The 25,290-nt window shown below is 40.7% G+C and overlaps 1 protein-coding gene across 3 annotated transcripts in view; it reads left to right on the forward strand.

Annotated features, from left to right (window-relative positions):
* pax5 (paired box 5) overlaps window positions 1-25,290 on the forward strand; it is a 58,985-nt gene that overhangs the window by 20,148 nt on the left and 13,547 nt on the right. For 2 of the 3 annotated variants that reach the window (XM_007551944.2, XM_016671439.1), the window contains exons 3-7: window positions 2,178-2,375; window positions 2,984-3,048; window positions 6,032-6,157; window positions 12,571-12,755; window positions 22,508-22,640. In XM_007551944.2, the coding sequence (XP_007552006.1) occupies window positions 2,178-2,375; window positions 2,984-3,048; window positions 6,032-6,157; window positions 12,571-12,755; window positions 22,508-22,640 (707 nt within the window). The remainder of the gene's footprint in view (window positions 1-2,177; window positions 2,376-2,983; window positions 3,049-6,031; window positions 6,158-12,570; window positions 12,756-22,507; window positions 22,641-25,290) is intronic. The other variant, XM_016671440.1, reaches the window with a different exon arrangement.

Genomic DNA, 25,290 nt, shown 5'->3' on the forward strand with positions numbered 1-25,290 from the left:
CTCGCCCCCTCCGCACACACACACACAAACACACACAAGCATTTTTTTTTTAAATTTTTTCTTCTGCAAACTGAGCGGTGCACTAGCTGTGCTTCCATCTCCCGCCCTCCTGCCCTTTCTGCATGCAAATACATTCATGAAATAGCCATGGTGGACACTAAACGCTTCAATTTTTTCTATGCGGGGAAAACAGCAGCCGTTCAGCAGATCGAGTCAGGCATCAGAAGCATTGTGTCACGGCTGTTTGAGGGGGATACAGTCGCATTAAACAATTTAGCTGACACAGATATCTCAATGTAAATCAGACAGATGCAGCATTATGTAACAAGCTGAAAGTGTTTGATGTCATTCGCAGAATACAACAGAAGAAAGGCTGTAGGGTTAATAAATGTTAGTCAAAACTTTACTCACTGCATCAAATTCATTTAAAAACGATAAACAAGATGATTTGATCATGATAGTGCTGCGGAGCCTCACAAAAATATTCATGCTTCTTCATCTTTCTCACTGTTCATCTACTGATTTCAATTTGGACCCCTTTTTTATGAACTGGCTGACTCCTACATGTAATTGCTTGTGGTGCATAAAGGGGTTGAATACGAATGCACTCCACACTTTTCAGATTTGTATCTCTACAAAATATCTATCCTTCCATTTCATTATTTCCACTTCTTAAAATATGTTGAAGTTTCCTGGAAAGTAGCTGGAGTCAATGAGTGCACAGATGAGAAATGACGACGGGTGTTTTTTAATAGATAAACATATTTTTTTTCTTATAATTAAAGATAGCTGATTAAAAGGCTTTGTCTCTATTTTTATTTCGACAAGGTCTTCATAATATCTGATAATGAAATATTTTTCATCCATTTATCCAGTTCTGGTTGTTTGATTCAAAATTACCAGTTTTAGACAGATTCCATGCAGATATTTAGCCAGTTGGTAAAAAAAAAAAAGTTTTCTGTCTAAGGAAATCCAACCAACTGATTTGAGTTACTGACTTTGCAAACTGAGCAAACATTTGGTGACATTGGAAATGGATAATGCCCCTGTAGCAATATGTCTGCTTTAATGGGGAAGGTAGCCAGTAGCAAGATGTAGCATCTCCAGCATTCATGCCATATTACATTTGCAATCAGAAGTTCAAAATGGTGAAACATCAACCGCTGAAGTCTTTAATTCTGACTGGGAAAATCAGAAGGTTTTCCATAATCCTGACCTAAAGATCCAATATGGCTGCAGCACCTGCAAAAGGCAATTGTAGCTGATTTAGAAAATAAATAATGTCTGATTGTGAAAGTTTAGCTGTACTGTTTGATCTTATAATATCCAGACTCCCTGTTATAGTCTTCTTCCACCCCCTGCCCCGCAACACCTCTCCCACACAGCGGTCATCTTTTTTCTTTCATTCATCCCCCCGCCCCTCCAGGGGGCGCACCCCACAGTTTGGGAACCACTGGAACAAGCCTCAAAATGAACTCTATCTTTGCTATCATGGGTGCTGATTCAGAGCAAGTCTGAAAATATAAGACAAAATTATCTTTTTTTATTATTATTGTTTGGCAACCTGAATGTTGTGTGCTCCCTCAATTAACCTTTTGTTGCTCCATCATTAACTTTGTCTACCAATCAGCTATTACACAGAGTGAATATGCGTAAGACAGAAGATAGTTTTTAAAATCAGTGATTTTAAAAAACTATTTCTTAAAATCTTTTATGTGCGGTGCCTTGAAGTACCATTACCTCTTGAACTTTTCCACATTTCTTCCCTTTAGAAGCACAAAGTTCAGTGTGCATCATCCTCAACATAGTCCACATCCTAAAACATGGTGGTGGAGCTACGCCAACCGGGGTGTGTGATAGGAAAGCTGATCAGCACTAAAGAGAAGATGAATAGAGTTAAATGAAGGAAAAACCTTGAAGAAAACCTGTTAGAGGCTGCAAAGACTTTTAGTTGTACAACAAAAGGTGGTTCAACAATGTAATGAGTCGAGGTGCTGAATTATAATTAATGTGTAACATCTTCTTCTACCTCACAATCATGCAGCGCATTCTGTTAATCTGTCATATAAAATTAACTAAAGGGGTTTTGCAAAGCAGTGGAGCTCTTCACATAAACTCTGCCAACATATTTTATGTTCCTGTCTGTGCTTCAGGCAAACCTGTGCTTTTCCTTACAGGTACTATGAAACGGGCAGCATCCGCCCTGGGGTAATCGGGGGATCCAAACCAAAGGTTGCTACACCCAAAGTGGTCGACAAGATCGCCGATTACAAACGCCAAAATCCCACCATGTTTGCCTGGGAGATCCGGGACAGGCTCCTGGCCGAGAGAGTGTGCGACAACGACAGCGTTCCCAGCGTCAGCTCCATCAACAGGTGCCACAGTCTGTGCAATGTGTGGGTCTGGGTATCAAACTGTAACAGCAGATTGTAGACGAAGCACGGAACAACATGAATGTTGTGTGTTTTATCTGTGTATCTTTTTCGGTGTGGGAGTGGAAGAGGGGGATTGCAAAGAGGGCCCCCAGCCTCCATATGTATGAAGTAGCCGCAGCTCAGTGGTTCTACACGATGCTACAATGACAACCCCTTTCCCCTGAGTGCACAGAGGGAGCGACAGAGGGAGGGATGGGGAAACAAGAGAAAGAACGAGAGAGCCAAAGAGGCAGACAAAGAGAAAAGGAAGGTGAAACAGATATAAAAGGGAAGAATAGGGAAAATGGAGGAAAGGAAATGAGAGGAGAGGAAAAGGGGAGGAAAGGATGAAGAAGAAAAGAGGAAGAAAAGGCTTGCATGATCAACCAAGCAGGAAGTGTGAGGCCCCTCTGCCATGTCAGCCTGCCTAAGCCACTTCACACACACACACACATACACACGCAAACACACACAGCTTTGCTCCCACGATGGTCATGTTCTCTCTGTCACTCAGGATCTCTCAAACAAGCCACTTCATACACACTAATAGCTCCTCTCTTCTTCTGCAGGATCATACGGACTAAGGTTCAGCAGCAGCCTGGTCAAACGGGCTCGGTGTCGGCTCACAGCTTAGGTACGTTCCTCCATCACATTCTGGTTCCTTTAGCACTGAGATGTCGGCTGAGATGGCAGAAAGCAGAGACTCCAAATATATCAGCTTAGCAAAATGTCATCATTATTAGGGACGCAACTAGAAACGCAAAGACTTTTTTAATGACCATAGGAATGGGTTTAAATTATTTTGGTGTTGTTAAGAGACACCTGAGCAAGTCAAGATATCTTCCTCAGCAGAAAAGTTAACTCTGAGTCTTACTGGAGGAGTAAAGGTAAAAGTTAATCATGCTGTTAACACCTTTGTCTCCTTGTTTGCAGTACTAGTATATCATACTCTCAACATGAAATAAAACAGAAATATCCTTTATTGTAAGGGAAAATGTCTGTAAGAAGAGTTTTCTGTAGTGCTATTCATAAGAAACATGAAATTTCAGACAACTTTTCATGAGCTGCAGTGAAATTTCCTGATTCTTGGATTTGCTTCAAACTTGCCTATTTTATGAAGATATTTTGTGATAAACGCAAAGCATGATAATTAAGGAACACAAACCTGAAAATATTGCATACCTTTGTATTCAGCCTCCCAGAGTTAATACCCTGCAGACTTTGGTCTTTGACAGAAAGCTCAAACTCACTCAGACTGGATGGATGCCATCCATGAATATCAATTTGGAAGAAGTGCTGCAGTAGATTCTCAATTGGATTTATTTGCTCTGGCTGCAAGTATGAAGTCGTTGCCCATGTCAGGCTCAAGTCTTCTGCAGCCTCTAATCGGTTTTCCTGGCCCTATCCAAAGAAAAAGTGTCCTCACAGCGTGAAGTACAACCACCATGTTTCACCCTGGAGATGGTGTAATTACTGTGTTTATTTTGCCCCAGAGCATTTTGCATGTCGGCCAGTAGATTTAACTGTAGCACCTTCTTACACGTGTTTGCATCTTGGTAGCTTTGTGCTTGTGTATTTCTGGAGGGTGAATCGAACAGATCTCAGCGAGATGTTCAAGGTGCAGGAAGTTTTATAAACTAACATGAAAGCTTTTGGTTGTTATAGAAGAAAATGTGGACAAACTCAAGAGGCACTTACTTGTGCAAGATTCTGCATGTTCGATTGTGTCACAATAACATACAAGTAACAGGTAGAAAAACAATTAGATAAACAAGATGTTGAAGTTCACTGCTTCTACCCTGAATCTGCCACTTAGAGGCCCCATTAGAATAAAATAGACTAAAACAGAATTGACTTTATTGTGCCACAATGGGAAAATTTATGTGCAAATGCAACAAAGTAAAAGGCAATCAAAGCATGTAGATTCACACAAAAATGAAACGCATAAAAGAATAAGGAATAAAAATACTGTTCAGTAAGGGAAATTTTCATTGTGCAGTTATTAAAAAATAGCTACTCTGGTTCAAAGAAATGAAGAACTGGGTAGGTTAATTTAAAAAAATGTAAAAAAAATTTGCAGGTCTACAGATTTTTTAAATGTTGTTGAAAGTGATTAAAGAGAGTGCAGGTAGCAGCATTTATAGGAACATTGATGAGTTTGTTTGGAGCAGCGATGGTTATACAGTCGAACAGCTGCTGGGAGGAAGGATCTACAATAGCACTCCTTTGTGCACCAAGGATGCAGCAGTCTGTCACTGGAGGAGCTCTCCATTCAGCAGCAGCTTCATGCATGGGGTGGCAGACATTGTCCATCAGTGATGCTATTTTAACTAGAGTCTTTCTGTCTCCCACCACCTGCACTGGGTCGACCATGGAGGAAAAAATGTTATGAAGAAACAAAAATGCATTCAGCGAGTTTCTTATTTGAGGATCCACATTCCTTGTTATATTTGAATAATCTTTTATCTGTGAACCAAAGCCTTTTACTCCCACATAGGAAATATACTATAACTTCCTTTTACTCCATGAGTATCTCAGAGGACAAATACTGTCCCTCACTTTCCCTGCAGTGGATTGCGCCTTGCTGTCTTTTTGTATCTTCATGATCACACATTGTCTAGTAATCTAAATTAATTTTCACACACTGCTCCCTGACTCCCGCCTTATACTCGCATTTATCAGATCCGCCCTCATACATACACACCCAGATATAACGCAGTGCGCGCTCTCTTTTCCACACGCACGCTTACAGATTACACAGATAAATGGCTCCCACTCCCAGGCGGAAAATTGAACATTTGGATTTGCAGAATAAGAGTGTTACGTTCTGATAAAAAAAAAAGAAGAGTGAAAAGAAAGAGAAAGGAAAATCAGATAATTGAAGTGCTAAATCAAGTGATGGGAAAAGAGGGGATATGCATTCATTATACTCTCCTTGTCGTTAGCAAAAAGAGTAACGGCTTGAGGGGACTCTGATCCCGTGGTTCGTCTTGTTTTTTCTTTTTTTTTTCTTACTCTCTTTTTGGTCTCGTCTGTCTGTGATTTGGGGGGTGAAGGGGTCTATTGGGAGAGAGGATTAGGATGTCTGTTGCCACACCTTTCTGTCCCTCCTGGGATACCATACTGTCACTCAGCCCGATATCCGCCAGCAGATAAGGGACCTGAGAGTGACTGACTGCATGTTGCAGTTTGTGGATGTGTGTCAGGAGGTTACGCAGTGTGTGTGTCACCAAAACGCCGACAACTGTGTCACCCATCAAGAAACTTGTCTCCTCCAGGGGGAAGCTCAGAGGAGGAGACAATAAGGAGCAAGACTCCAGTACAGACATTTTGTTGCACATTTTTCTTCCTGGTGAAGTTGTGGTTGAGTTTAACTCCAGGGGAACCGAGGTGAATTTGACTTTGCAAAGAGAAAAAATCTAATACACGTGTACAAAGTTTGGGCTCAGTGTAACACACAGTGTTAATATCGGGACTGTTGGATAAAATCGGTGGAACAAATTCAGTCCAACTTTAGTTTGAGAGCTTTTCTTCTGTGGAGAAAAATGTCCACAAAAAGACAATTTTTGTGATTTATGATGCATCCTTTATTAACCCACAATGCAATCTGTCTGCAGCGACGTCTGTAGCTGCCACGCAGGTTTCAGCGGTCACCAGCGACTCTGCTGGCTCATCGTACTCAATCAGTGGCATCCTGGGAATCAGTTCTGCTGCTGATGTGGGCAAGAGGAAGAGGGATGAAGGTACGTAGTTATCCTGCATGTTCCTAAATCTTTGCATTTTTCCAATCAAATTGACATTTCAACTGTACACATTGGAAATAACAGGTAAAGTGCTGGTGAAACCTGGAAAATCTCCTCCACTGAAAAACATAAATATCAATGACTATTATGTGAGTGCGTGCATATATGAAGTCTGGGAGCTGTAAACCAAACATCTTGAATGAGAATCCCGTGTTTGTTTACCAACTGTGCTCCACTGGAGGCCCACCTGAGAAGTAATATTAATGCATGCTCTATTGATCATATGTGCTGTCATACTGGATCAATGTTGCATGGTAATGTGATTGTGAACCTCTGTGTGTGTGTGTGTGTGTGTGTAGCGGATGTGCGTGTGATTATGAGTGTGTATGTGGTAGAATCAGTAGCATTAAAAAGCCATCACACAGACAGTCTCCTGCGGTAAATGAGACAGCACCAGATGTTGGAGTGAAGTAGGGTGACAGAATGCCACCAGGGGCTATTTCTCTCTCTTTCTCTCTCGCTTACTCGTTTAGTGTCTCTTTCTCCTCACAAGCACAAACACACACACACACACATCGTATGGGTGCATTTTCCCACCCCTGATGAATTTTGAAATCGTTTCAGCCGGATACAGGTGAATCCCAGATGAACCATGATGTGCTCGATATTGCCTGCTTACCCATCAGTGGATTACAAAGTCCTAAACTCCCCCAAATCTGAGCTTTTGATCCAAACACAAATCAGGATGAGAATTCAGCTGCATTTATGTTATCAAGTTCACCCACTTCCTACCAAGTTAACATATAAATGCAAACACCACAACTTCTTACAAACTGAGACAGATAAGTCATGAGAGAACTCGTGGTTCTAAATACTGGTTAGCTCAACATTTTCTGATGCATTTTTGAAAACGATAAAACAACCAAACAATTCTAATTTTGGCACCACAATACTCAAATCATTGTCCACATTTATGGATGTCTTTTCTCAGCTTTCATTAAACAATCTGGGGGCTTGTCCAAGTTGTACCAGAAAACACAAAACCGTCAATTTTGCAGCTGCACTCACATCATTTTATGGAACCAACATCAATTTGATATTTTTCTTTATCCAAAATTTTTCTAAATAGCACAGCAAGCAAAAGAAACTCAAGAACAGAATAGAACCCAATGGGCATCTGTGAGACTGGAAAGGGATACAAAACTGTTTGGTCTCACAAGAGTCGTAGTGGGAGCCACTATCTACTGAAATTACCCCAAGACACATTGACAATTCTCCCAGTAAAAACCCAAACAGAACATCTAAAGCATTATTGCCTTAAGGTCGCTTTTTATGATCCAGGAATAAAAGAGAGACAGGGATAAACATGGCTGAGGAGAGATTTGAAATATATATTCATCTTGTTACATCTGGCGTAAAATTAACAGCATTTTAGATGAAGAACAATCAAACATGATGTTGGCACTGCGATGACCTGGGACTGCTTTGCTGCTTTAGGACGTTGAAAACTCGCAGTAACCAATGAAATAGTTGACAGAAAAGAAGGCCTTCATTAATTTTTTTTTAACAAAAAGTTTCCTGTATTAGTGAAAAACTGATATAATATTTTTTTGGCTACTTTTGACTAAATAACTAATTAACTTTTAACCAGCCTGCACTGACCTGAATTCTTTTTTTTCCAACATAACCATACTTAGTAAATGAAAACAAAACATTGTATCATTTCATATTTCACTGAGGTGGTCAGAAAGCCTCACGTCGACCTGATTTTGCCTACCGTCACGTTTTGGGGCAGCGTTTTATCTGCAGCGTTTCTATGGCAGAGGTCTGCGGGGTTGGCTCTGTGGTCTAATTAACAGCATTGCTAATCACAGCTTCCATTAGAGCAGCCCCCGCTGGATAATGACACACACACACAGCAAGGGGCGACAGCAGGAACAGCATGCGCTGACATGGACAGACAAACACGTACACACTGACAAACAATGCAGCACGCGTCTCACATACACGCACGCCCATATGTTTGTCGGAGTTGACATTCGCGCACATATACTGCAGGTCATGTAGAGATGAGCCCAACAATCTCGTTGTTCCTTTGTCGACTTTGTTAAAATGACTGTTTAATTAAAAAAAGGTGAATATTTTACACAGTGCGGTAGGCGTTAAAGTGGAGAACGGTGGCATTTGTTGAAGTCAGAGACAAAGGATGATAGAAACATGTGAAGGTGGATGGAACCATTTTTGAGGAAATATAATTTGCAATGTGGATGTGTGGAGCTGCTAACGTTACGAAAATACATTTAAATAAAGGATTACACATTTATCTGCAACTAATTTATAACTGTTTACATGTGTTTTTAGACATTTGTTTCCATGGTTTTGCTTAGCTCAATTTAAATGGCATATCATAAATGTATACAATACAAATATGTCTAATTTATTACATAATTCATTTTTTTTCAATTGTTTTGCTCTATTTGTGTATTGGTATTGAGGTTTCTCTTGAAAATCCATATTTGCATAAAAGTCACAGAGCTTCTGCTCTCTGTACAGGAGCTCTGCCTCAAAAGTGTAAACCTTTTCTTATGGATTTCCATCTTTTATGTACAGAGAAAGAGAGTTCCATACTTTAACAGGGAAGTTTTTCTCAAAACCTTGTCTTACCAAACGTTTGACAGTCTAGTTAGACCTCAAATGTATGTGAAATTTGTCAGTTTTCTTGATCTCTCATTTATTTCCATAATTTTTTGGCCAATAATGTCACTTTGACAACTCAAAATACTGCTAAAGGTAGCGACAAACATCCCAACCAAAGGATTAGATGGTTTGGTTTCACCCCTCAGTTCAGACGACATATTTTCATTAAAGAATAACAAATAAAGAACCCAATTTAGAGATGAAGAGTAATATAAGCCTGCATTCACTACTATGACACTGATGGGAGGAAATTACATCATATCGTAGCATAAGGACTATTTTTATTTCCAGAACAGTAACATTAGCATTCAAACAGCAGCTGTGCAAGTGGTGGGAACACATGAAGGTGGAATCAGCAGCCTGTATTTGTGTGTGTGTGTGTTTGTGTTTTGGTGGGAGGAGTGTGTGGGGGTAAAACCCTGTGGTGACCTGTGCCCTCTAGCCAAAGCGAGGGGAAGTAGAGGGTGACTGAGAGCAGAATGGATTTGAATGGGAGTGAATGGAGGAACTTGACTTGTGGGGCCAAAAGGGGACCATTGTACCTTAACCTATTCTTGTTGCACGTTAAGGCTGCTTGTGTGCACACACGTGTGTGAATGTGTGCGAGTGTGTCCCTGTGGATTCAACATGGACATGAGCTCCAGAACAGGTGGATCGATTACTGCAGGGTGGATGTTTTATTTTTATTTCAACCTATTTTTGTCCTATTTGAAGGAAAGTCATACGACACACAGCTCCAAAGGCTGTCTTTTGTGTGTGTGTGTGTGTGTGTGTGTGTGTGTGTGTGTGTGTGTGTGAAGCAGAACTTGATTCATTGGCACTTACCCAGAATGCCACATTGACCTCTTACCCCCTTGTGCATCCACTGTGACATGCAGCAGCTTACCGAATGAAAGAAACTTGGAGTGAGAAAAAGATATGGAGGATGGCGGAAAGCAGGAAGGGGGGAGATCCGTCCCCTTCAACCGTGGCTCCGCTCAGCACCTCCCAAAACTTTGATCTTTTGACACACACACACACACACACATACACAACCACACACAAGTTTAGCTACAAGCTTCAGTTGTTAGGTCAGACACTTCTCCTGCTGAGATAATCTACAGTATGTCAACTTTAATAAGATTCACACAGGTAATATCCCACCCTCAGGCACACACTGGCACACTGAATAGCTGACAACTTTAATTCTTCCATGTTTTAGGATTTAATCATCCAAACTGCTTGTGGGGTTGCTTTAAAAAAAGAAAGTCAAAGGCAGGCTGAGCCGTCGTCGGAGAGGAAGACAGAAGAGGCGGAGGGGAGAGGGGAAAGGCAGAAAGAAGGGAACAATGAAGGTTCATTGTTTGTTTTGTTCTGCTCTGAAAAAGAGGGAAGAGAAACGCTTCCCTTCTGAGACCGAATCACAGAGATAGAGGCAGCTGTGTGTGCGTGTGTGTGTGCGTGTGTGTGTATCTGACAGTGAATAGGATTTAACCCGTCACGGCAATGAGTTTCTTTACCCATCCATGGATACAATGAGGGCCGGATATCAAGCTACCCACCCACAAACACACCTACATCAACGCCAAGAAGCATCCATACGCATTCACACACATGAATGGACAATATTGATTATGACAAGTGAAAGCTTTGTTCTTTCTGCTCAACTACAGTAACTCCTCTTCATTCTGTCGTTCTGCGGTCGTTTGAGGGTATGCTACAGTGGCGAGCTTAGGTCAGTGTTTCGGAGTGGACTTGTGTGTGTGTGTATGTGTGTGTGTTAGAGAGAAAGCAGAAAGCAATAAGCTGGCTGAAATGGTGCCATCAGAGCTACATGATTGATCAATTGAATTCCATCACAGCGACTGGCCAGTGGGATTAAATGGGTTGCTGTGGGTTACCAGGCTAAAGCATCATACCGCCTTTATCTGTCTCCTGATTGGTCTGCCATCGGAGACCTGGACCACGCTCCCAGCACCTGTGTATGAGTGCGAGTGTGACGAGACTACAAGAGTAAAAGAGAGATTAGGATCGAGGTGTTTGTTGGTGAGAGAACTGCTGAAAGAGGGTTTGTGTGCTGAAAAAAGTGTTTGTCAACTCTGTGAATGTGACATATAGATGCTGTCTGGAGATATGAGGTGTAGACGAAGTCTTTAAAATAAACTCAAACCAGCGGCTGTTCCAGGACTACTTCACAATTTGAACAAGGCTGAACGTTAGTCTACAAAGGCAGATTGAACATTTATTAAGATCACCGTTGTCCTTATGCTGTGTTCTGTCTGTTTTTCAAAGCTGGATTTTCCATGTTCTGAGTTAGAAATACAACAACAAGTCAGAACTCCAGTGTGGAAAGTTGTTGTTCTCCAAGTTACACTTGTAGAAAAATTACATTTTCCATCATTTTGATTGCAAACTGAACTAAATTGTGAGTATGAACATTAAGGTAAGAAAAATGGCTACAGGCTAAATGGCCAATAACAGCTTCACCACCCAATATTAGTATGGAGAGAAAAGTTCTTGATGTAATCCTCATGGGTTGTGTAGCTCTTTGCCGTTTCATATTTTTTTAAGGTTTGTTTGTACAGAAATAATATGTCATGGATTGTACGCAGTTTGACAAATGATGATTTTAACGCACTCATAATTTACTCATAGTTTACCATCAGGAAATGTGGGCTTGTTCTGTCTCAGTCATTCTGCCGTATGGACAATTTTGGCCCCAACCTCCAAATACGTGCAGAGAATATCATCATGTGGAAGTCCAAAGGTCAGAAATCATCTGGATTTTAATTTTTAACACAAAAACTGAAGAGATTATATTCAGTTTATTAGAAAAATATATTTACTTTTGATTTTGAGCCTATTTAGCAATCAAACAGCATTTCAGCATGAGCTTTCTTTCTACTTTATTTGTCCATTTTTTTTCTTTGGTTTTTATCTCTACATCTCTCTCCTTCTCCTTCTTTAGAACCAAAGCCTTTCCCCAAATGAATCCGTATTTTCTGTCCAAATGAAAAAAAAAATAGAAATTTGAAGTCACGTAGCTCTTTTCAACCTGTCTGTCATATCACATCACTACCCAGGACACACATACACACTCCCTGACACACATCAAACACACTGTGACCCCCAGGACTAAAATAGGCTCTCAGGAGCAGTTTGGAGCAATGAATTGGCTCTATAGCAGGGGATTTTCACCCTCATCCCCTTTTTCTCTTTATCTTTTTCTCTCGTTCTCTCTTTTCTAATCATTTATGGGCTGCGACTCCTCAGAGTTCTTATAATTGTCTCGTTCAGTCCCTCAGCCGAGCAATAACTGCAGGATACAAGAGCTCACAGTCTAATACTGATACCGAAGCCATATATATTTGTGTGTACGTGTGTGTATGGGCGATGCGACGAGCGGGAGGGAGGATTGTGTTTATAAGAGAGGAGAGGGTGTACTTCTGAGAGATCAAGAAGGAGAGGCAGCGTATGCCAGGTAATGGATTGCATTTGTATGCGATTTTCTTCTGAGTCTCCACAATCTATGAAGTCTTTCAATCCTGAATCAGTTCACTGGACTTTCTTTCAGACAGCTAACTTTTTTCCCCGTATCCATCTCAGAAATATATCCAGTAAGCCCTTACGTCTAGTCACCTTTTTCATTTCCCCACCTTCTTTATTCTGCATCCTCTTAACATTTTCCAGCTGCAACCTTTCTAATGTCACTCCTACCTGGTGTCCCCTCTTTGCAGTTTTACAGGAGTCACCGCTGGCTAACGGGCATGGCCACAGTGGGCGGGACTTCCTCAGGAAGCAGATGAGAGGGGAGCTGTTCTCGCCGCAGCAGATTGAGGTATTGGACCGCCTCTTTGACAGACAGCCGTCTTGTCCAATCCAAACCACCACTGAGCTCTATGTGAGCCCTGACTCTGGCAAGGTAAGGGCAAGGCATTGTGCAGGCTCTGGCTAAGGCCAAAAGGTGCAGGGGTTATATGTCATAGATTAACAGTCATCACTTGTCATACAGAAAGTTTGAAACATTTATGTTTGGTTAATTATTTCGTTGTAACAATGCGTCGTGGTAACAAATCCTATACCGTGGAAAAATATGTTTATTTCTCCTTAAAAGGTGCCACAACTGTAAGGAAAAAAACATTTGTGAGTTGATCAGCAGAGTTAAATGGGTGAATGACTGATTGCAGTCCTCTGGACTTGACAAGGCACAATACAACTACAGGCCATTTACCATTTTACACATCACACCTTTTGGGACTTTATTGTAAAGAATGAAATGTGAATAATGTTCCTTCTACTTCACAATTATCCCCTATTTTGTGTCAAAAATATGTCGGTGTTTTTGGTAGTAACATGGCAAAATGTGACAAAGATATAAATCGACTTGCAAAGACTTGTTGATATTAGTGGTGTCCATCTTGAATTTCTGATGCTGTCACGCTGAAACATGCTGACTAACATTTGAAGCTGCTGATGCAAACCTTGCAAGCTAACAGAGGGATCTCTGCTTACAGCTAAAAAAAAAAGCCTGCCTGCTCTGCCTTGCCATGCCATGCCAATGTTGACCAAAATCGCACAATCTCTGCATATGCTTTTAATTTCTCACAGCTCAATCACTGGGTGTTTGGAGAATGTGTAAATGAACTTTTGTTTTCTGTTTCTGTGTGGATTCCTGCGGTCTGATGGACACTGCTGAGACGCAGTGAGGGTAGTTTATCGACATTCAGTTAATCTAGACACACTGCAGGGGTTAATGAGCGTATCGACCCAGCTTTCATTATGACCTCACTTCCTGCTGCTTCCAGGACGGTGATGGAAATGGGGCATCCGGCATGCTGATGCACACTGGGGATGAACTGCATATCTGCGTGCATGGTAGAGACAAGAGATGAGAGAGGGTGTGTCTGTGTCTCTTAATGCTGCATCTAAATTGACCTCCCGCCCTTTTCCGGCAGTGAATTAATGTAAATCTGAGCGGAATAGACAGGTGTAAGTAGTACTTTGCATAACAAAATGTGAGCAGGCTAGCATTTGTATTCCGTCTGCCTTTTTCAGATGTCTTCTAATGTGCAGCCCTGCTCTCAGCATTAGGGAAATGTTTTGGACCTTGTCTCAAAATGACAATTTTCCTCTACAGTTTTTATTTTTTTTCTTCAGGAAAAGACTTTTCAAGTTTATTTATACAGCCAGTGTCAAGTACATGAACCCAGACAGAGAAGTTTTAGTAAAACAGGTTATAGCCTTAGACCTACAGGGCAGAGTTGGACTTTTTAACCCATTCACTCCCATTTGACCAACATGAGGAGGGTGGCGGGTCGGGGCAAGAGGTCGACAGGTATTGGTTGGAGTAGCTCTATAGACTGAGATCTGACATCATAAATACCCATGATTCCTAGGTCAGTGTCCTCTCTGAGCCACTGAGGTCAGGGTTTGGAACGAGTCCCTTTAAAATCTGTGTTACACTGGGGTCAAACTGGCTTTAGGTTGCACAACATCACAAAGAAATCCAGGCATCTACTCATGCCCATCCCCCGTTTTTCCTGGAGAGGGTGATTGACAGTCACACCCACTGACAGCTACAGCTTAGCCTCTCTGGTATGTGAGCTAAGGTGTGTGTATTAATATGTGTGTGTGTGTGTGTGTGTGTGTGTGTGTGTGTGTGTGTGAACCAGTGGTGGTGGGGTTTTGGTCAAGTAGGGTCAGACTGCGTTGAGACTGACAGCTTTAAATGCACTTTCCTCTAACGGTGATGACGTGTGCAGGGGAGTCAGCGGATGTGCATGTAAGGAAGAAAGGAAACAGAGAACCAAGTGGAGAAATAAAAAAAAAAGGAACCACTTTTACAACATGGACATTTTGATTTCAGTTCATGTATTTCAATATTTCTGCCTCAGAAGAAGTAATTTTTCCACAGCTGAAGAGCCTAAACTTATGTCAAATGCAATTTGAACCATCAGCCTCAGCTACTCTTCTTACTTGTTTATTTTGTTTTAGAATTTTACTCCATTGTTTTATCTCATCTCCCAGTGCTGCTCTTACTCCCCGCTGCCTGTAGTCTATTAAGCTGCGCTGATAATTTATGTGTGCATGTTTGCATGTGTGTCTGTCTGCAAGTGCGCCTGTCAGGGAGAGTTCATTTGAATTTCCCTTCTATCACTTCTTATTACTCAGCTGATAAGTCAGGCGGGCTGACTGCGCCCTCACCCGTTTCGGCAACCCCGGGTCCAAATGCCCCCCTCTGCACTCACCAGCACAGTTTGATCGTTTTCCAGCCTGAAAATCAATGAAAGATAGAAAAGGTTTACACCTCTAGTCTACGTTTGGATGTAAACCAAAACCTGCTGCAGTGTGAAAGAATAAACCAAGATAGCAAGGATGGTTGTCACGTGTGGTCATCTCCTTCTGGTACCCATCTAGGAGTACATCGTCTGATTCTGGTGGAGTTAACTAAATGTTGAGAACTCAAAGAACTCTCAACTCAAAGAACTTCCACTTGCTTACAAATACGCCACACTCTCCCTTCAAACTGTGTTTGCAATGCTAAGTTTGTTCTTCTGGTATCGTTTCCTCCAAAGGTTGAACCTGCTCAAAACGGCTAAAGCCAGAGGATCAAGAAAACATTTTCATAGAAGTTGAAACTATTTTAACAGGAAAGTTGAATCTTTTTTCAATTTGAACTCTTCATGGCCAGCGAAGCCATCAAAGAGGGAGTTCATTATTTTTCCCATCCATTGTTGTTCTCACAACAACAAATGTGACAATAATTCTTGAATAACAGGCTGTAAATACCATATCATATTGATAGGTAAGAAAAGTAACCCAGACGTTGTATTTGAAGCATTATATCCAGACCGCCTCCCCCTGGAGTTAAGGTCTGTGTGGGTTATCTGTCTGAAAATGAATATCCTCCCCACTGCTGCCACGCTCAGTTTGAGTTCAGATAAATTCTTTCCCCGACAATCCCTGTCTCTGTTTGTGGGCCACTCAGGGAATTGTGTTTGTTTATAGCCAAGCCTTTTCCATCAGGGGTGCACAAGACAATGTGGAGAGGGAAAAGGGGGGTCAGGAGGGAAAGAGGCGTGGGGGGAGAGAAATCAGGATCTATTTGGAGAATGGAGAAAAAGAGAAATACTATTATGCAAATGGTTCAAGCCAGCACGGCTGGCGTCTGTGTGTGTGGTAGGAGACTGTGTGTGTGTGTGTGTGTGTGTGTGTGTGTGTGCGTGTGCGTGTGTGTGTGTGCTTCAGAGGGACGATTAGGACTCATCTGTCATTGATGTGGATTTGGGCTCTGAAACTCCACTTACCACATCTGAGGCAATCTGGTGTATAAAAGGCAAGAAACTCACTGAGAATTCAGCTGCTTTGCTAACGGAGCCTCAGAGTAAAAACCGCCCACATTTTTGAATTAAAGATTTGGTTTCATTACATACACGTTTTATTTTATGTAATCTTAGTTTGTGCTGTAGAAGCACGATCAGGGGAACTTTGGAAGAAAATCTAATCTGTCACTTGCTTTTTATATTAGGAGATCATTAAATTAAATGCAACTTTATTTTCTGTCCTGTAATTAATTCAGTCAGACATTTATACCTCTACAGTGTATAATAATTAAGTTGTCATCTGACAGAACTAAACTAACAAACCAAAACATGTAATTTTAAACCTAATAAATACTGCATTTCAAGGGTTAACAAATATATGCATGGTTTCATTTCTAAATAAATCTAATTAATCTTTTGTTGAGATTTAGAAGGACATACTGTTTACAGTTCTGACCAACCTATCCCAGAATCAAAAGACTAATGAAGGACATTTTATTTTATTGTGTCTACTTTGCACTTGAATGTCATAGGAAGACATGCTGCGTTCATAAAAAAATGCTTCTGCTTCCCCTTCATTTGATATTTTTTGTATTAGTTTATAGGAGTACTTAGCTTACATTCAGGTACTACAAATATTACCAGTTGTCTCATATAAAATATTATTTATTCACTATATTTCTATTTCTGTTTGTTTCAGTTTCCAGGGAGAAACATTTCAAGATCTCTAGAAAATAAAAGGAGCATCAGTCTAATTCAAGCATACTGCATAGCATTTTAAGAATCAAACTAAAGTATTTATTCCAAAAATGTTTTCTATTAAAAATGAATACATTCAATCATTTCAAAAGAGTGTAAAGTTTTAAGCTAATTGTGTAACCTCATTTAAATTAAATTTAAACAAATGTTTGACACTCGTTCGCAGACCTTTAAACAAACACCTTCAGTCTGATAGTTTTTACAGTCGTAGGAAACTTATGTGGATAATTAAGGCTTACTCATTTAAAGTCATGATGACTCCTAATGTCTGTAAAAGATCTGATTTCTGAGGGCCATAGTTACTACGTACTACATGTGGCATGAACAGACTGATTGCCTTCTGAGCAACAGCAAAGTTTTTGGGCATGTCATAAAATTTGGCACTGCTACAAAATGCACCAAAGTGGTACTTAAATGTAGCAGAAATTAGCTGATGACAACACAGTTTTATCTCATTCTAAACTATGCAGAGGCTCTGTCTGGACTGATGAAAACTAACTTACTCAGACATGCAGAACAGCTGAAGCAGCACCAACAGCAGCTGATCAGACGTGGTCTTATATTAATACAGTTAATAATAATTGATCAATTGGATCAGATATTCTGCAAAATGCACTTTATTTTTTCATGTTTAAAGCGATAAAAAACACTTTTTTAAATCACTATTTTTAGTGCGTTTTACTTTTTCAGGGTACCACTCTATCCAGCATCCATTTCCAAACTTTGCAATTTTGACTATAAAGAATCAACAAGAAAAAAGGGAGATTCTTAAGTGTAGATTTCCCTATAAGACTTTATATGTAATCACCTATAATTGATGAACTAGGTCCAGATTTTCCTGCCATCCTCCCCTTCATCCTGCCTGGTTGTCCAACTCCTCCCCATCACCATTACCAACTCCCCCCCCCCCAAGTACAGCCCCCTCCTCGGCCCCCGCAGCTGCGTCCCTTTTCCTTTGATGAGAGCTGATGGCGCTGTATGAGCGGTGGAATTGACAACATTTACGGGTGCGAATGAGAATGATCCATCTTGCTTAGCGGGCCTGTCACCCCACTGGCCAAACTTCATCATGACCAATTACCACAGCAGACCCTTTCTTCTCGGCTGGTGCTGCTGGCTGGCTCTACACATGGCTACATGGACACATTAGATGCTATTATAATGAGACCTAGCAGCCAAGATTTGGTTGTGTTGGTGCGTGGGGGGTACACAGGGATAGCATCTTTGATTGGTTTAGGAAAAAAAACTGCAGGACCTCTTTCTGACAGGGAAAAAAAGGGGGTGGGGGCTTAAAATGTGCCGGAAGTGTAAAAAGGACCAGAAAGAGGGAGGTGTGTAAGTGTACAGGGTAAGCTCTTATTTGGCAGGTCACAGTCCAGTGGTTGTGCTGTGTGTTGACGAGCACAGGGGTGTTTAAGAGGTCAGTGAGCACAAACAAACGCCTACACTTACACACAGATGCAGACGTATTAAAAGGGTCAGTGCGACACTCTCACCTTATCACCCCCCGCACCCTCCTTCCCACCACCCCTCACACACACACACACCCACACACACACACACACACGCACACACACCTACACACACACACACACACACACACACACACGGGAAAAAGGAATGGAAGACATTTGATAAGTCAAAGTAAAATATTTGATAAATAATTGTTTAGTATGTAGCGAGTTTTGCTCCGAGCTTGACTCAGGGAACAGCACAAGCGGTGCTGACGTTTCTTATTGATGCGCTCTATATTCTGATGTTGACATAAGAGGCAATCTAGTTGGTAGATAATTTTGGACAAAATGTGGGTCAACTTAAGAGTTATTCAGTGTTTTTTTCTCAAAACTGGACTAGATTTGGGTGCGGGAATGATCCAAGGACAGTTTTGATGTATGATTTCTGAAACTTTGTGTTTTTTAGCCAGTTACAACAGATAGTCAAATGGTGATCCAGCCATCACCTGGAAACAATATGGATATTACCAACATCCATATTTATTTATAGTGTGGTGACCTCATGGATGGAATTTACAAACAAAATATTGCTAAAAAGGATACCTTTCAATAATAAGAACTTCATTTCCTAATATATTTTTTGCAGTTCTGAGTTAGATCCTGTCTCCCTCTAAAAGTCCATATCATCTCATCACACTACAGAGCATCAAATAAAAGCAAGCATCAAACATAATATTTTGCATAAATGTCGAGGCTGCTTTAGACTTTCTCCGTCATATACAGCAGAGTCATCTGTCCCTCAGTACACTTGAAAAGCAGGGTTACACAGTGGCCTGTATCCAAATGTTTCCATTGTCCCCCACTGAAAGAGCTCATTATTCAAAATGTAGTTCTGATTACATGATGACCTCGCTTGGAAGACTAAATTATTTTAATAACCACTGATAACACTGCATAAAAAACACCATCTACTCTCCCAAAAATCTTGAAATTAGTCACTGCTGTCTAAAAATTACCTTCCCATTATTCTGTTTTCTGTCACGTTAGTAGGTACGCTCATAATTTCATTGTTTCACCTGAAGTCTTTTAAAATGTAGATGTTTGCAAAGACACAGCTTCGCGATTTTCATCCTCTCTTGTTGTAGCAGTGGAAGCTAAATTGCCCTTTAAACAAAGTTAACATTTCAATCTGGAGCTGCAACACATCAATCAGTGAATTCAAAAGAGCCCAGTTGTAGGTATTTCTTCAAAAATTGAAGTTTGACAGATTTTAAGATCTAAAGTTGAAAATGCATTTCATTGTTTGGGGGAAGATCCCAACCCTCATCCATGCATGCCTTTTTTCTAATGTAAGTGGATATTCAAGATGGCAACGCCCAAATTTATGCATGTATATTTAGTTAAGTTTTTTTTAGAATCCAGTGATGCAATTACACAGATGCATATTCAAGCAAAAAGTGCTCATCAATCTTGTGTTTTTGTGTTAGGTTATGAAATAAAAAGGATTCTGAATCAATAGGACATGTTTTCTCCTCTTATTGGATGTTTTAATTAAACAGTAACCCAACAGCTCTGTCATTAATTATTCACATTCCTGAAACTGAAGATATTCTCCACCACATTTTGTGATTTAGAGCCTCTAAACTTTTCCAAGTATCTAAGGTGTAACTCTGAAACCATTCAAATACCTTGTGGAAAGTAATAAAAATCTAAGCCCAAATAAGGTTTCATGGATTTGGGCCCCTGTTTCACTCACTGATTCAATTCTGTGACGCAGCTTGACTTTCTTTGCGGTACCGCAGCAACATAAAGCTTCTCATACTGCCTCAGACTTCACGGCATATCTCACATTCAGATCCACAATGATGGATTCCAAAATGAGAAAAGATGGGAAAATGACCATAAACCCAATTTTTCACAGTTCGTACTATTGATAAATGAGGACCACTGTCTTCTCCTTATTATGTGAAAATGGACGATTCTATAACAAAATATACTCAAGAGAGTCAAATGTTCGTACACTCACACCTAAACCCACTAGGAGACCGGTTATCGGCCCGCCAGGAATGTTCCTGTCCAGACAGTCTCTGGTGTTTAATCTATATATTCTCGGCCATCAGTGTCGCCATCATCTCTCTAAATTACCAGAACCACCCACATATACTCACACACAATGACAGACCTCTCAGAGAGACGAGGATGGATGGGTCATGACTGAAAGCCGGGGTCAAACACAGGTGAGTTGTCAGGCTGCAGTCTGGCCTTTGGGAAGAGCTGGCATGCTGGTTTCTCTGGAAAAAGACAGTTTGTCACCGTTCTAATTATATGGTTATAATGATCCGTCATAAAAAATATGACATAAAAATTTTGCACAAAGTTTATATTTGTTCCGGTTTGCTATAAAATGTACTGCTACATTTGTGGCTCCAACCATAAAGGTCTTTGTACTTTAATATAATTTTCTGTGATAAACCAACACAATGTAGTGCTAAATCTCGGGTGCCCGATTCCAGCCCCGTCCTGCAACTTCTAGACGCACTCCTGCTCCTACACACCTGAATTAAATTAACCACTCATTACCGAGCCTCTGCAGAGCTGAATGTCTCGTCGCTGTTGAGAGAATTAAGCTAAAATGTCATTTGATAAGTTGATAAACAGTTTCAAAATTGTATTTAAATAAAAATGTGCACAATATGTCATCTTGATCCTCTTAATAGACTTTGGTGAAATCAGTTGCCTTTAGGAGTCATCTTATTAATAGATAAAATCCACCTGTGCCAAAACGCCTGTAGTAACTCTACAGGAGTTGCAGAAAAGCAAATGTTACATGGGAGAATTGTTTGACAGAACGAATCACTGATTGTTAACTCTACAAATTTGGTATTAAGAAAGAGTGGCCAGAAATAAACAAGAAGTCCACTTTCATCTTTCCACAAGCCAAGTAGAGGTCACAGAGGAAAAAGGTGAAACGATGCATTATAGTTATATCCTGCAGATATGATGAGGCAGCATCGTACTTCGTTTATGCTTGTAGGTTGACTTGAAGAGTCTAAATACAGGATAATTTTTGAAGAAAACATATTAGAGGTTTTAAAAAACTGAAACTGTAGAAGAACTTCACTTTCCAGAGAAAATTGACCCCAAACACACAGCTAGAATTAGAAGGTAATGGTTTAGTTCAAACAATATTAGAATGGCCCAGTCAAAGTCAAACTTCCATCCAACTGAGAACCTGTAATAAGAGTTAAAACTTGAATTCAGACGCAGATTTATTAGAAAGAAATCTTGAAAACTCCTCTTCTTCTTACTTTATCATGACAATCATTCACCACTTTTTTGTGAACTATTACATAAATAATAATAAAATACCATGAAGTTGGTAATTATAACGTGACAAAACATGAAAAATCTCAAGAAGCATAAACACAGATTTATTAACGTAGCAATGATATAATTGGCATTTAGAATTAAAAGCTTTAGATCTTTTTCACCTATTTCTGAAAATAATTGAGTTTTGTGCTGGAAATATTTCCACTGCTACATCAAACACATTTTTTTTTGTCACTTAAACCTTTTCCTCCTTGTGTGGTTTTGGGTTTTGTATCTTCCTGTAATGTTCAGAGCATTGGGAGTGTGTGTGTGCGTGTGTGTGTGTGTATTGAGAAGATCGCCATTCTTAGGTTGGTATCTCGGGAGACAAGAGGCTTTGTCTTATAGCCACAGTCTGTGTGTTTGTGTGTGTGTTTAAATATATGTTTGTTGTGTATGTACCGTGTGAGCGCTGGGATGAGAGGGATGAAGAGAAAGTGCGAGCTGATCCTGCGGTTACAGACTGTTGGACTTGGTTGTACAGTAAATCCCTGCCTTTGTAAACAGATCAATAAACTCTCAGCTGTAGGTGTGTTTCTGTACATCAGTGTGTGTGGGTGTGTGTGCTCATAGGAAAAGCTGCTTTGCTCATCGCTGTGAGGAAGGTGTAACATGCAGGATATACTGTGGACATAATAAACAGATTGCTCACAGCTGTATTCCGCACGGGGCACAATCGTGCCTTGATGTTATTTTCAACACAGAGTATCATGATTTGGATTTGCTGTCTAATAAATCTATTTTTCCTTTTCCTTTCTCCTTCCTTCCAGACATCGGACTACTCGGCCATGGCCTCTCTAGCAGGCGGGCTGGACGAGATGAAGAACAGTTTGGCCAATCCGGGCACAGGGACGGAGTTAGGATCCAACGTCTCCGGCCCACAATCCTACCCGCTAGTCCCAGGTGAAAAAAAACAAAAACGCTTAAATTCCTTCAGTGTTCATAACTCAAACTCTTTTATCTGAAACAGAAACTACACATTTCCATAGATTTAACAACTGCACACATAAAGAAGAAGGTAAAGTAAGTCTAACTCTGAAGTTTATTACAGAGTGCAGAGGGACAAACAGTTCTCATAAACTGCACAATGCTTACTGACAGAGTTAGACTGTAACAAGAGCTTTTTTGTATTTACTAAAAAAAAGCTAAAAGTTATCAAGTATCTACTTAATTAATAAACATCAAAACGGAAAACTGTTTAAAGTTGAGGCTTTGAAGAAATTCAAAGTTTCAGAAGCCAATGGACATCCGACGAAGTGAAGGATTAGAACGGTCAATAAAGATTGTGTCGTGTGTCAGATAAGCCTGCTAATTGTCATATATCAACCTGCTCCGTGATTTAGCTCCTCTCTTAGCTGAAGGGTTTGTCACTAAAATAGCCTCTCCTGGTAACGGCTTGTTAGGACATCCAGAAGCTCCTCACAGTGGATTCAGATCCAGCGTCATCCACTCTTTGCAGAAACCTTGCAAAAAATTTGGAAAAACTGACTGTGTAGGGATACTTTACTATAATGAGTAAACACAGCTAAGAGTACTTAATTTAAACTCAAGAAACTAAAAACTAATTTGTAAAAAAATATATATATATATTTTCTGAATCTACTGAGAATATTTTAAATATAAATCCTTTTAATTTTATTTGCTTATTAATAAGTTGTTTTTTTAAAAGCAGCTTTTATTCCTGACTTTCACAAGAAAACTAAGATCATGTCCCTTTCCTACTGCATGTCAAACACTGAATCAATTATTTCTTCTAAAGGAAGTAGTGCTTAACCAACCTCTGGCTGCATATTCATCCAATTCACAGGATAAACCAAAAACTTACCTTAAAACTTTGAAATAGAGTTGAAATAGAGGAAAGGCATAATTATAAACAAAAACACACTGGAGCTAATGCCTTTCTTCTTAGCAGTAGTTTAAACTGCATAATCTAAGTGCTCAAAGCACTGCTTAAAGAGCTCAGTGCTTTGAATGTCAATTAAGTGGAGGAAAGGGATTTAAGGAAAGGTGGAGGAAAAGTGAACACCTCGCTCCCTGCTCTTTCTCCATTTAGGGGCACAGGGAGAGGCGCGATTAATTAAGAGCAGACCAGGGAGCACTTGGACAAGCCTTTAACACTCCCATCTGTAATGAAGGGAATCATTGATCTGGGAATTTGGGATATCTGGGAATAGGTTCTTTCTTTTACTCCCTCTCTCTCTCTTTCAAACCACAGAGGGATATTACCTGCACACACCAGAGCAGGGGAAAAAGAGTGTGAGAAAAAGAGAGAGAGATGAAAAATTTCCATTTCTGCTTATGCATGCAAACACACACATTCATATTCACATGCGCACACACCTTCTGAATATTATGCATGCATTTCCTCGGCTGTCTTTTCCCTCAGAACAGAGCTCCCTCTAGGGGACCAGACGTCCGTGTGTTTGACGCAGTGTTTTTTTTGAATCCTTGAAGTGTTGATACTCTGGACACATGCTGGAGAGCAGCATCTACATGCTCGACCCTTCTTTCCAATCCCGCACGGCACTTTCCTTTACTCCGAACGTCCGCCAGCACACCAGGGTGGGAAGACGCAAAGCGGGGAGACACTTTGCATGTCGTTGATCCTCCTGGGCTTGACAGGGTTGTTCTGATGGCTCTTTGATGCGGTGAATGAGACAGGCAGACCAGTAGGACAGAAAACGCGTGCTCATCTGTAGCTGCAAGTGAGCGCGGAGGAGACTTGTACTTGTTTGTTGACCTCTAAAGAAAAGCTGTGGAGAACAGATACATCAATACAACTGCCATACATATGCACAAATACAGTGCATGAGAATGTGCACATGCACACACACACAAACACGCGCAAACACACATCTCTGAGGATCTGGCCCTGTCTGCCCCCTCTAACTTGGCTGTAGAGAGTCCATCTCTCCCCGCTCCCACCCTCTTCTCCCTCTCCTCCGTGCCCTGTGCACTGACCCTGAGCGGATGAGCAGCCCGTCTGCGCTAATGCCTCGCTGTCGCGTCAAACACCAAGAAAAACTTTACTACACGAGACAGGAGAGAGGAGGCTTAGAGGGACAGAGGGAGGCTGAAAAGGGGAGAAAATCAAAGAGCGAGGGGAAATTGCATTCAGAGAAGGAGCTGAGGAGGCTAACGTAAGTGGACAGAAATTTTGAAGAAAGAGAATTGGATTATTTATATCTCATGATAGTTTTTTTCATTGTGAGAAAATTATTATGCATGATAAACCATCACTGAAGACCAGAGGCAAGATTAGGTGAGTGCCTCTTGTTTTGAGTGTCCAACAGGTATTGGTTAGGGTTACTTAGCTATCGGGAGAAAGAAAAAACATCCATGATATTCCCATTTCTTTTACTAATAAGAACCCAAATGTGGTGTGAATTCATGTGCAGCCATCCTGAGTCAATACTCAGGTGGAGAGCAGAATCAGCTTTTGCTGCAGTTTGGCAGCAGGTCTTTTGAATTTTGCGTGTACATGGTTTGAAGGTTTAGATGCAGAAGTGTCTGTGAACGTCACTTTTTAAGGATTTCCAGAGATTTCCAACCT

The sequence above is a fragment of the Poecilia formosa genome, unplaced genomic scaffold (genome assembly GCF_000485575.1).
Source record: "Poecilia formosa unplaced genomic scaffold, Poecilia_formosa-5.1.2 Scaffold44, whole genome shotgun sequence".
Lineage (NCBI taxonomy): Eukaryota > Metazoa > Chordata > Actinopteri > Cyprinodontiformes > Poeciliidae > Poecilia > Poecilia formosa.